Source organism: Branchiostoma floridae, chromosome 7, assembly GCF_000003815.2.
Source record: "Branchiostoma floridae strain S238N-H82 chromosome 7, Bfl_VNyyK, whole genome shotgun sequence".
NCBI lineage: Eukaryota > Metazoa > Chordata > Leptocardii > Amphioxiformes > Branchiostomatidae > Branchiostoma > Branchiostoma floridae.
The window spans coordinates 5138648-5152043 of record NC_049985.1 but is presented as its reverse complement, the minus strand read 5'-3'; the positions used below and the strand labels follow the sequence as shown (position 1 = coordinate 5152043).

Genomic DNA, 13396 nt, shown 5'->3' with positions numbered 1-13396 from the left:
TGTTAGCATCTCAATGACATCTAAAATATCCCTATTCCTTGGGGCAGCTACTATCTCTGACAGCATTTCCACAGCTGCTATATTATACCCCTATGCCATGGGGCGGATACTCAGTCTCTGATAGCATTTCCACAGCTGCTATATTATACCCCTATTCTATAGGGCGGATACTCAGTCTCTGATAGCATTTCCACAATAATTATTGCTATAATAGTAGTAGTCCCTATTCCATGGGGCGGATACTGAGTCTCTGATAGCATTTCCATAACTGCTATATTATACCCCTATGCCATGGGGCGGATACTCAGTCTCTGATAGCATTTCCACAATTGCTATATAATAATACCCCAGTATGCCATGGGGCGGATACTCAGTCTCTGATAGCATTTCCACAGCTGCTTTATTATACCCCTATGCCATGGGGCGGATACTCAGTCTCTGATAGCATTTCCACAGCTGCTATATTATACCCCTATGCCATGGGGCGGATACTCAGTCTCTGATAGCATTTCCACAGCTGCTATATTATACCCCTATGCCATGGGGCGGATACTCAGTCTCTGATAGCATTTCCACAGCTGCTATATTATACCCCTATGCCATGGGGCGGATACTCAGTCTCTGATAGCATTTCCACAGCTATATTATACCCCTATGCCATGGGGCGGATACTCAGTCTCTGATAGCATTTCCACAGCTGCTATATTATACCCCTATGCCATGGGGCGGATACTCAGTCTCTGATAGCATTTCCACAGCTGCTATATTATACCCCTATGCCATGGGGCGGATACTCAGTCTCTGATAGCATTTCCACAGCTGCTATATTATACCCCTATGCCATGGGGCGGATACTCAGTCTCTGATAGCATTTCCACAGCTGCTATATTATACCCCTATGCCATGGGGCGGATACTCAGTCTCTGATAGCATTTCCACAGCTGCTATATTATACCCCTATGCCATGGGGCGGATACTCAGTCTCTGATAGCATTTCCACAGCTGCTATATTATACCCCTATGCCATGGGGCGGATACTCAGTCTCTGATAGCATTTCCACAGCTGCTATATTATACCCCTATGCCATGGGGCGGATACTCAGTCTCTGATAGCATTTCCACAGCTGCTATATTATACCCCTATGCCATGGGGCGGATACTCAGTCTCTGATAGCATTTCCACAGCTGCTATATTATACCCCTATGCCATGGGGCGGATACTCAGTCTCTGATAGCATTTCCACAGCTATATTATACCCCTATGCCATGGGGCGGATACTCAGTCTCTGATAGCATTTCCACAGCTGCTATATTATACCCCTATGCCATGGGGCGGATACTCAGTCTCTGATAGCATTTCCACAGCTATATTATACCCCTATGCCATGGGGCGGATACTCAGTCTCTGATAGCATTTCCACAGCTATATTATACCCCTATGCCATGGGGCGGATACTCAGTCTCTGATAGCATTTCCACAATTGCTATAATACCCCTATTTCTTGGGGACCAGGCCACCGGGTTTCTGTAATTGTCTCATTACTGTGTGTTTGTACAAAGGGATGTGGCCTTCCTTACTTATTGGCACACCGTTTAAGAACATGTTCATATCATTAATATCATATCTTTTTTTTATAGAATTTTTTAATAGTAAATTGAGACAATTACTTCCACCTAAAGATAACAAAGTGCTGAATTCTTGAGATCTAAACTACTTGAAGATAAGCTTTCAGTTAGCAAAGCATTCCTACCATGTTGTTTGTTAATCTAGTCCCCCCTCTACAATAACACGTGACGATGGGATGCTACATACAGCATGCCCGGTGTTGCTGTGTCTCTCCTCAATATCGTCATGATTGTTTCCCCCATCATCTGAATTCAGCTCTCTCCGCGAGGCTTTTCCTCTGTGCCCATGCATGTACTAAGTATCAACCTGTAAAGAATATAGAAATGATATGATAATGATATTTGATTACAACACTGAAATGAATAAGTGAGTGATGATACAATGCTTAATATATGAAAAGATGACATGTAATGTGATAAATGATATCTAATGATTTAATAAACGAAATGAATAACATAAGTAATGACATAATCATAATTACATTATATGAGCTGTTAAGTATACAATGAGGCTGGTAGACTTGGATAGGTTGGTATTTAAGGGAGGCTCTTCATTTTTCTGTGTGTGACTGTTATATTTATCAGCGAAAATATAATAAAGAATTATAAAAAAAAAGTATTAACCTGATCCTTCTGAGTTTGTTGGGATCTTTTTCCTTCCCCAGCCGGGCTGTCAGCACAGCCCGACGGTGTGCCAGGCAGGCCTGGTCCATCAGGTGTGGGGCAGTTGTTTCTCTGTTCTGGAGCCATGACGACTTTTTCACAGCCTTCAGTTTTGGTCGTCTGTTTCCCTCCTCATTGGTCAGGGAGTAGATAAGTTTGACTAAATCTGAAATATTTCAAGTACAAAATGCATCAAACCAATGTACATTGATAGCAAGATAGCAAATTACCTGACCCTTCAAATCTCCCAGTGGGAACAATTCAAGCCTTGTAACAAACAAATGATAATGCTGCCCCAAGAATGGGACAATGGGTGATGCAGATGCTGCGAAATCACAGGCACAGACTTAACGCTAGGTCACCTTTACTCGCGGGGTAACCTTATATAATATCCGTTATTTCTTCAAAACAGGATATTTGTAAGGTATTACGTTGAGGAACGGTGTTTTCAAATTGCATTTTGTCCAATATAATGTAGTTTGAGACCTCCGTCCGTCGACTTGATATCCTGAAATACCCTCGTCTATATTACGGATATAAATGTAACCCGGTGTATAAAGGTTAACTAGCGTTACCAGCATAGAGAAATAAAACAGAAAATTTGGATCAAGGCAAACAGTACTGCAGTGTACTTGTGATTTAGTTGAAAAGATGGCAAACAGAGCAGTGAGAGTTGTGTGGTCTGTCATGTCTTACCTGAGGACACAAACTCCTGGCAGATCGGGGGGCGGCCTCGCCACCGGTGCAGCTGCTTCAGCACAGCTTGTGTCTGCGCATGATTGGCCTCGTTATAGGGAACCTGGTAGAACCGGCGGCCAACCGCCATATGATGAAGCAAGGTGCCGCTGATACAACAAAGAATTCCTAATTATGTTACAGTGATTGCTATTAAATGATACTCTGTAATATGAGGTGTGCATTGTATTGTAATTGCACTGGGGGCAGCACTACTGAGAGAATATTCAAACAGTGGGGGAATGATACATTGTGATTGCTACTGCTAATATGTTCATGCCTGGGGAGTGCAAGACAATGTTCACACTCTGAGTTCAGATGCATGTTCATCTCAATAGTTCAAGATGCGTCTGATAATTCAGCTTGCATTGGATTCTATGCAGAATGCTAGTCTGTGTAACGTAAAAAAACACTTATCAAATCGGTTAGCAGAATGCTATATGTAACTTTGCACAGCAAAACAGAGAAAAGTACATATGTGCACATTTTACACTCATCAACCGGATTCAGATGGTGATTACTATAATTATGATATATTTGGCAAGGATCAATTCAATATACTTTCTAATGGTATCTGAAATTGGACATCATTTTCAGTGCAGCACATAATGCTGGACACCCTGAAGTTCATATTAATTTTCTGTATGAACTATATAATTATGTCATATGTTTCATCCTCTACTGCAACAATAGAAAATAGCTACAGTGGTAACTGTAGCCTACAGCATAAGAGCCTCAGAGGTTTTCCATTCCTTTTAGAAACGCCGTCACCGCACACATGGATAGTGTTTTATTAGAACCATGTAATTTATCTCCAAATGATTAGAAACAAGTAATGCTGAATTGTACTTACAGGGCGTAGAGGTCCGCCTGTTTAGGGGAGTAGTGGTGGCCCCGCAGCGCTTCAGGGCATATGTTGGGGTGTGTCCCCACGCAGTCTTGGCGAATTCTGAAGTGGCCAAGCGGACGGCGGCACGTGATCGCCAAACCAAAATCTATCGAAAGAAGAGGTTGAAATTGAACAGTAAATCTCCATGTATGAAAGCACTATTTTTGCATATTATCCCTGATGACTTCTACAATGTAATACAATACCATGATGATGATTAAGAAGTGACAAATATGCATGCAGATAAGTGAGTAGGAGTCAACTTATAAAGTTAAAGGCATAGTGAACTGTAGAGATAATTATAGCATCTATTGTGACCATGGAAATGTAAGACCCTATAGAATTACTTCAATGATCTAAAACCTGAACCCTTGAAAAAAAGTGGTGCAGTCTGGCCATCAAAAACCTCCGATATGATCTACAGAGTACAGACTATAATATGATAATTGAACAATACTGAAAATGTACATAACATTCAGATTACAGCAAGGTTCATAGTTGCACTTTTGTGGCAATCTTTGTTCTTCAAATTGTACAGTCAAACCAGTACTCAGTCTAGTGACTACCTCTGATTGAGGACCACATGGCCAATGTGGGCACTTTCGGGACATCTCGTACATTATTCCCATTAAGAACCAATATGAAGAACCTTGTCTACAGAGGCCACCTGTATACTGTTACCATTTTCATGTGTGTGCCTTGAGTGGTCACTTTAAACAGGTTTGGCATCAGATATTTCTGGCCATGATGGGAGAATGATGGTCATAAAGGGAGAAAAAAATACCAAACTTTTGAGATGCATATATGATGTACAGAAAACTCAATCATGTTGCCAAATGTCTTTTCCTTTCTAGCAAATTTAAATTTACCAACCATTCCATATTCCACATTCAATATATTGTTAACATGGTCTCTTCATATTGGCAATTTGCTTACTATGAGTGAAATGCATGGGCACTGAAATGTTTCAATGGTTTCTGCAACTAAAAACTTTCTAGATAACTGCATAAATTGAATGTGAAATAGCTGCGCATAAAACTGAACTGTGGATATTCAAATATCCTGGACTCAAACTTTCCAAATTTTCTTTTACTTTGGCTGGTATGGGCCACTTTCCTAACTACCTAGAAGCCACTGTCTAAGTTTCAAATGTATCCTAACAAAGTGAGCTAATTCTGAAATCCCTACGCCTACACTCACCACACACTTTGGCCGTTCCATACCTATCCATGAGGATATTCTCGCATTTCAGATCTCTAAATGAGGGGAAGGAAAGCTGCTTCTTCAACAAAGGTAAAGAAAATAAAAGAAGCTATGGCTACCTCAAGTTCTGCATAACAAATGAAAACAAAGATCAAATGTATGATAGAAACACTATAAGTACTCTGTAAGATAAAGTATAACAAAATTCTAAATATAGAAATAAATGAAGACATTAGCAAATAAATAAAATGAATAAAACTAACTGAGTGAAAATGATCAAAAATTTAAGCAGCAAGGACCAAATAAGTTCCAAAAGAAAGGTTACAAATTATTTCATTTCTCTTTGAATTCATTCCTTTCTTTTTCCAATTGTAGAAAATCTGGTCTTAACTCGTAGTCTTGTAGTCTTGTTGAAAGGTCTGTTGTTTTAATGTCAAAAGAGATTGCCCACTTACCGGTGAAATATGCCCTTACGGTGAAGATACCTAAGGCCTTCAACAATCTGTAAGAAGAGGCCTCTTGCAACAGTTTCAGGTAAGCCAGTTGTGCAGGTACAGTGGACTCTGGTGAGACAGGAGCATGGCTTCTGTTCCTCCACGTAGTAGCAGAGGTCCGTCCCTTCTGCCTTTGGCACAACCATGACAACAATCACGTTGTTTATCCAGTAGTCCACCAGGTTCAGCTGTGATACACAACAAGGGAAAACTGTCAATAGAGTCATACTGATGCAAGGTAGGTGGTCTGTTGTGGACTTGTCTTGGGTACTGATATGTACACTGTGATGTATATAGTTAACCTGACTTAACAATGTTGCAGTTCACCTGCCATGGTCAGTAACAAGGGCACAATTGCCAAGTTTAGTTTCTTTTTCAAGGCTACCTAACAGTAAGGTTTGCCACTCCTGCTTGGCTGCCCTTGATACTGACAGCAAAGTTTGGGTATGTTCCAGCAAAGCTGCTTTAGATACTGAACAGTGAGTTTTGGTTGACCTCCTTTTTGGTTGTCCTTGGTACTGAACAGTGATGTTTGGTTGCCCTCCTTCTAGGTTGTCCTTGGTACTTAACAATGGAGATTGGTTGCATTCTGCTTGCCAGTCCTTGGTACTGAGCAGTGAGGTCTGGTTGAACTCCTGCTAGCCTGTCCTTGGTACTGACAGTGAGGTCTGGATGTCTTCTGCTAGGCTGTCCTTGGTACTGAACAGTGAGGTTGGTTGCCCTCCTTCTTGGATAACCTTGGTACTGAACATTGAGATTTGGTTGCCTTTTGAGAGTCTGTTCTTGGTACCTAACATTAAGGTTTGCCACTCCTACTTGGCTGCCCTTGATACTGACAGCAAAGTTTGGTTATGTTCCAGCAAAGCTGTTTTTCATATTTAAAGGTGAGGTTTGGTTGCCCTCTTGCTTGTCTGTCCTTGGTACTGAACATTGAAGGCTAGTGCCTTTGGTCAGGCTGTCCTTGGTACTGATATTTGGTGCAGCACCACTCCATAATATAATGATTTACTTGAGAACAAATTTACACTCAAACTGAACTGTTTTGTAAACTTCTTAACTGTTAGAGAAAACATCAACTTTCAATACATGTGTAATATAATGCTAGAATCAGGTTCAAAACATGCATAATGTAACAACCCTTCTCTAAAGTAATCGTTTTGTTGTAATACCAATTTGTGCTTATATGTTTCCTTTCTGACTATCAGTCATTTGGTTCAAGGTGAAAAAAAAGATGCAAAAAAAGGAACATAAACTTAAGATATAATCACAGAGGAATGTTGCACATGTTACCAAGTTCACACATGTTGCCATGGGGCTTTATTTTTTTCTTGACTAAAAGTGAACAAGATGAGTAAGCTGCTTTTTGTCACCAGGCGTGTGAATGATCTACAAAGACAAAACAAAGATAAAACACAGAGGAACTTACGAGGTTATGGTGGGGTTTGTTCCTGGTCCTCTCTAGCACTTTCATCTCTGCCTCAATGGCGGAGACCTGATCCTCGTCCCTTTTGATTTTATTTTCCCCTTCGACCAGAAACGAGTGCTGCACAACTTTGAATGCCACCTGGAGGGGAGGGGGTGTATCATTCAGACCTACACATGAACATCAATTCCTGTATGATATACGAAACACTGAATATATTCTCTACAGAGTGGCAATGCTGTGTTGCATTATTTTAGTGGAAGATCTTTCATGCAAACGTGTTTTAGACTTAGTTTGTGTGACAACAGATCTATTCCTATAGCCAGTTGACTTTCTAGAAGCAGGGATAAACTCTCATCTCATCTCATCCATCCCTTAGTCTGACTGTTTGACCATTGGAGAACAGGCAACAAGTTTTCTCCACCCTTCTGGGTTACCTCTTTTTCTGTGTTTCACTTAGTTTTGTGCCTGTCCATCTTCTGATATAATCCTCCCATCTTTTCCATTGCGTACCTGAATGGTTCCTTTCATGATAGCTTTGGCTAGTATCAGTGACTGTGACACTTGTCCGTAACAATTCTAACACTAATTCAGTTTTGTTTAACTCAGAGAAAAATCTGGATGAAAAAACATTCTGTAACTCTTGCATTACACAGTTTCTTTCTGAATCAACAGATTCTAACATAATGCTAACGCTACTTCACCTTTATACGGCGGGTAACCTTTATCCGTTGTGCTTGAGAACAGGGTACTACGTAGTCGACAATCAGTGCATGGTTTCAAATTCTAATGCAAATATTGCAGTTTGAAACCTCTGTCCGTCGACTTAGTTTTCCTAAATACCATGTTTTTAAAAACAACGGATATAGGTTACCGCGCGGATAAAGGTGAACTAGTGTTACATCAGCAGGCCTCACACACTCACTGACTCATAACTACATTAAAAAAAAGGTAAAGGTAGTCCCATTATAGTCTTTTTGAGACTGTAGGGACACTGGGTTGTTATCCACTGTGTCTTGGGCACAGTATTGGAAGACGAAGCCAGTCCTTCTCTTTCTACTGCATTTTATCTTCCAAGCCAAAGTTATGTAACTACCTAATAATAGGCTATTTTTACACTTTTCAAGGAAAGTCATCTTGAGTACCCCTGAAAAGGTATCATACAACATCTAGCCAGGAATGTCAGGAAGCAAACCCATGAATTCTCTATGTCTGCCAGCCTGACACCACGCATCCATTCAATGCCATATTGCGCTAATTCACCTTTATCCGCGGGGTAACCTATATCCGTTGGTTTTCAAAACAGGGTATTTAGGCACATCAAGTCGGAGGGTGGTAGTTTTAAACTGCTATATACTGAAAATATTGCAATTTGAAACAAACGTCCGTTGACGTGATATCCCCAAATACCCTGTTGTTAAAAGCAACGGATATAGGTTACCCAACGGATAAAGGTGAACTAGCATTACATGTAACTGTTGTCATACTTGTACTCACCTTGTTGTGGCCACTGTGGATCGCGGCATCCATAGCCTCCTTGTGCCTGAGAAGTCTCTTGGATCCTATGTCACCAAACAGGACGTTGCTGTACCCCCCGGTGAGGTATCCTTCCCGCTCCTTCACTCTGTACCCTCTTTCTTCTGCTGTAACCTTCAGGTTGATCAGCATCCATCTTGGAATACCTCCCCCTACACAAAACGAATGCTATTCAATATACGATGTCAAACCTTCAACCTTGTCATAACAATACCCTTAAGATTGCATTGATTTTATGTTGCACTTGGGAGAATATGGAGAGAACGTGGTGATTTTAAGTTCACGGCAGCGCTTTAGTAGCATACTGTAAAATGTGATGGATACAGTGATGGAAACACAGTTTTAAATTCCTGATGAAGCGGCCTGTGTAACAACTGTTTGATAAAACCATGATTGTGAAAATTATGGTAAACCTAGTAATGACAGTGTGAAAGTCTATGTGAGTGTTCAGAATTACTTAAGTCAACTTCAGTTGCTGGGATCATACATGTACATGGTAGCACCCATTTTGCATTAGGCTATTGGTATCTTTTACTCATTGACAACCTGTAAGAATATTTGTCTTCTCTTTCCTCAAATTTTTCCTAATCAAAACATTTATCAATAGTCATAAATCTGTCAGCCATTTAGAGAGAAGTGGTTTAAGGTCTCCATGTACATCACATTAAGCAGGCCCCAATGATGATCAGTGTATAATTCTATAAGGATTTCAAGTTTCTTTTTGATTGATTATACATAGAGCCCCTACATGGCAGATTTTGAAAGTAATAACACCATCCTTTAGTAAATAAAGTCCTACTTACTCTTTGATGGCTTCTTTTCAGCAGGAGGCCCTGTAATGGATATGATAATGTAGTCACTGATAGGTAACTGTGCTTGCAGAGGTTATACCCTCTTTTTTTAAGACAGTAAAAACTGTTTTGACAACAAGATTCCAACTTCTTAGACTGCTGAAGAAGGCCTGGGGCACTTAAGCAAAAAGCCAAAAGAAAACCCGACTGGATGTACTTACAGAACAAATATTGCAATAAAATATTGTTGAACAAATTAATGACCTATTCAATAGCAATAAATAGGGCTGACTTGTGGTGCCTCCCATGATAAATATTGACACATGTGATTTGAAAATAAATGATGATACCGGTATTACACACACAGTATTCCAAAATACACAATTCAATTTTTACAACATGATCAATTTGCAAGCAGAAAATGTAGTGCCACAAGGGAGATTTAAACACTTCATAAACAATTAAAGAATCTGAATCTATTTCATAGTGTTTTATAACCATTGTATAAGATGCAAACAGTATAGATTGTACCTTATTGAAAGCAGACAATTTTACCAATCCCAATTGAAGGTACAGTACTATTTATCAGACTATGAACAAATTTCAAACAAAATACCTTGCTACAAGTTTTTTGTGTTATACCGGATAAGCTTATTGTTGAGTACACAAGAATCGTTTAAAATCTTGCTATTGATATATCAAAAAGGTACTCCACAGGAACATATTGGAAAGGGACTCAACAGCAGACAACATTTTTTTCAACATTCCTTCTGCAGAAAATGTTTTTCTGAATCCAAATAAATAATTCTTATGGCAACTTGCCATTAAGTTTGAACTAGGCAGCAGTTACATTATACAGCAACACAGGGATATCCTGTCAATAGTGATTTTGTATTGACAGGAACATTCTATGAATAGTACAAACTACAAACATTCTTGTTGATAGAAACATCCTGTCTACAGCACAAGTTAAATTCTTTATTAACAGAAACATTCTGTCGATAGTTGAAAAAAGTATTGAAAGGAGTATACTGTCAATAGTGGAAAGAACATACTGGAACAAAAACCCTTTTATACTAAAAAATGAAGGATGTCCAAATTTTTTTCGGTAAACATTTTTGTTTTGTTTTGTTCATCAGTCAAAGTGGAAAACAGAAAAGTCCTTACCTGTTGGAGTGGAAGACTTGGAGTGGTCAGACGGCTCTGTGCCGGACTCTGCAAATGATCCTGCTGCACTCAGGTCTGATGTCACCCACGTAAGGGAGGACGTTTGGGAGGAGGAGGAAAGGGTAGGCGTGTCCGTTTCCTCTGGCTTCAGTGCCTGCAGGTGTGGCTGGTCCGGCTCCGGATAGTTATCCGGGATGTCGATCTCATCTAAACTCAGGTCAGTGCGGTAGATGTCGTCACCGCGACCCAACGGCAGTGCAGGGCTCTGAGGACGACTTCCACCAGTGTCTCCCCCACCGGGAAAGACCGGCCACTTCTCCTGGATTGGGGCCTCGGATGTGGTGGTTTCTGGCACCTCGGGCGTGGTGGTTTCTGGCACCTCGGGTGTGGTGGTTTCTGGCACCTCGGGCGTGGTGGTTTCTGGCACCTCGGGTGTGGCGGTTTCTGGCACCTCGGGTGTGATGGTTTCTGGCACCTCGGGCGTGGTGGTTTCTGGCACCTCGGGTGTGGTGGTTTCTGGCACCTCGGGTGTGGTGGTTTCTGGCACCTCGGGTGTGATGGTTTCTGGCACCTCGGGTGTGGTGGTTTCTGGCACCTCGGGTGTGGTGGTTTCTGGCACCTCGGGCGTGGTGGTTTCTGGCACCTCGGGCGTGGTGGTTTCTGGCACCTCGGGTGTGATGGTTTCTGGCACCTCGGGTGTGATGGTTTCTGGCACCTCGGGTGTGATGGTTTCTGGCACCTCGGGCGTGATGGTTTCTGGCACCTCGGGCGTGATGGTTTCTGGCACCTCGGGCGTGGTGGTTTCTGGCACCTCGGGCGTGATGGTTTCTGGCACCTCGGGCGTGATGGTTTCTGGCACCTCGGGTGTGGTGGTTTCTGGCACCTCGGGCGTGGTGGTTTCTGGCACCTCGGGCGTGATGGTTTCTGGCACCTCGGGCGTGGTGGTTTCTGGCACCTCGGGCGTGATGGTTTCTGGCACCTCGGGCGTGATGGTTTCTGGCACCTCGGGTGTGGTGGTTTCTGGCACCTCGGGCGTGGTGTTTTCTGGCCCTGGTTCTAGCGCGGGCACTGGAAGTTCTGCCACCAAACACCGCACGTCCTCTCCTTTATCGGCGGTAAAAAGCCACGATGTGAACCGACGATACGACGTCCACGTTCTCGGCTCACGGCTCCTGGGGTCACCGTTCTTACGGACTTCCAGGCCGCTCTTGCTCCTAAACAAGAGCCAATCCGTGAAAAAATGGCTCGAACGCCATACGCGGGTCTTCGCGTGCACGTTTTTAATATCAGATGTAGAAATAAATCGAAATTTTGCGTTAGACATCATTATCTTTGGGGATAGCGATACGAACACCTCGGCGATCTGAAATGATCAAGTAGTGTATCTATCAACTCTCTAACGTTCTAGACTATGACGTCACAAGAGTTCTATTGTTCCATTATTCCGCGGTGTGTAAGCCTCTGATTGGTCGACAGTTTCGGAGTTCGAGAGCAAGTGTTCGGGGTCAAGGGAGGTCAAGGGTAAGGTAAATGGATTCTATATTTGATATCTAGTGTTACAGTGTATTTGCGGGCCTTTCAAGCAGTCAGGCGGTTTCATAACAGGTATCAAACCCGAGAAAGGCCACACACGGCGTTCGGCTATGTTATGGATGTTGTGTTCAGCACCAAGGAGAGGTCTGATAGATACAATACAACAGGTTATTAGGTTTACCCCGCGGGGAAAACATATTGTTGGTGTGTTCTTTTATTTCTTCCTTTTTTTTCAGTTGCCAGGATGGATATTAGCTGTATATTGTGAATATGAGCTATTGTATTTGACTCGCACACAATACTATAGGGCGAGCCTAATGGTATAGCGTTGTGTGAGATCGCGCGAGTAGCTAACAACAGGCTAGCGTTACGGGGAAAACATTCTGCATTTTCGCGAAAATGTAACTATTCATCATCTTTTTCTTCTTCGTTACGATTAAATGATGTCAATATTTCTAAAACAAGAGCTTCAATCTGTGGAATAATTTGACATGCATGAAGCTAGTAGGTCACTACACATTGGTCATTTCGTCGCTGTATAACGTTACACGATTCCCATTGAAAAACTGTTTTCCTCGGTTGTGTGAAACATTTGTAACAAAATCCAACTCGAGAACTAGTTTTGAAACTTAGAACTATGTTCGAGATGAGTTCAACGACCCCACGGCCGTTGAACTACTTTCCCACATGGTTCTAAGATTATGTCTGACTGATGTGGTTTGGTTCTCCATTGACCATCCTGCTTCCATCTCAAATACTTCCCGTGGTATAATCTTTGTGTGAAGTGTTGTACGTTTCGGGGTTGATGATGACTTGTTGAAAAGTATGATCAAAGGATACTATGAGATATTAGCACTTAGTGGTCTTAATTTTCTTTTGGAGGATGGCGAATGAACAGATGCATAAATGGGGACTTTATTCTAACGATAACTTTGTAAGTTACCCCAACGGGCGTAGGTAACGTTACATCATGTCAGGTGGAACTACGTAAAAAAATGCAAGAATATGAACAAACTACTAATGATACTAAGTTTTGATAAAGTCTTTTTACGTATTAGTGTATTCTCAATCATACTGTAATAGTACTATTATACTAAAGATGGAACAAGAAGTTCTCAAGTTTTAAACAATTTGCACTAGCGAGGACGATGCACGAAATTATCACAGTCTGTGTTCCCACATCTCATGTTTACTGATGTTTTTCTCTTTCTCAAGATGGCCTTCCTTACTTGAGATTCCTTACTTAAACATATTTCGACTAGAATGATAACATTCAAACTTCAAGTGTCCTGCTCATTACCAGCATGTCCAGGAAAACCTAGCCTTCCTCATTGGA

General features: G+C 41.6%; 1 protein-coding gene across 1 annotated transcript; it reads right to left on the bottom strand.

Annotated features, from left to right (window-relative positions):
* Positions 1 to 407: 407 nt before the first annotated feature.
* Positions 408 to 3128, bottom strand: LOC118419570. The gene is made up of 3 exons (XM_035826014.1): positions 2986 to 3128; positions 2251 to 2455; positions 408 to 1933 (listed from the first exon to the last, which is right to left on the bottom strand). The coding sequence occupies exons 1-3, from the start codon at positions 3113 to 3115 to the stop codon at positions 1879 to 1881; spliced, it is 390 nt and encodes a 129-aa protein (XP_035681907.1). The 5' UTR covers positions 3116 to 3128; the 3' UTR covers positions 408 to 1878.
* Between the last annotated feature and the right edge of the window lie 10268 nt (positions 3129 to 13396).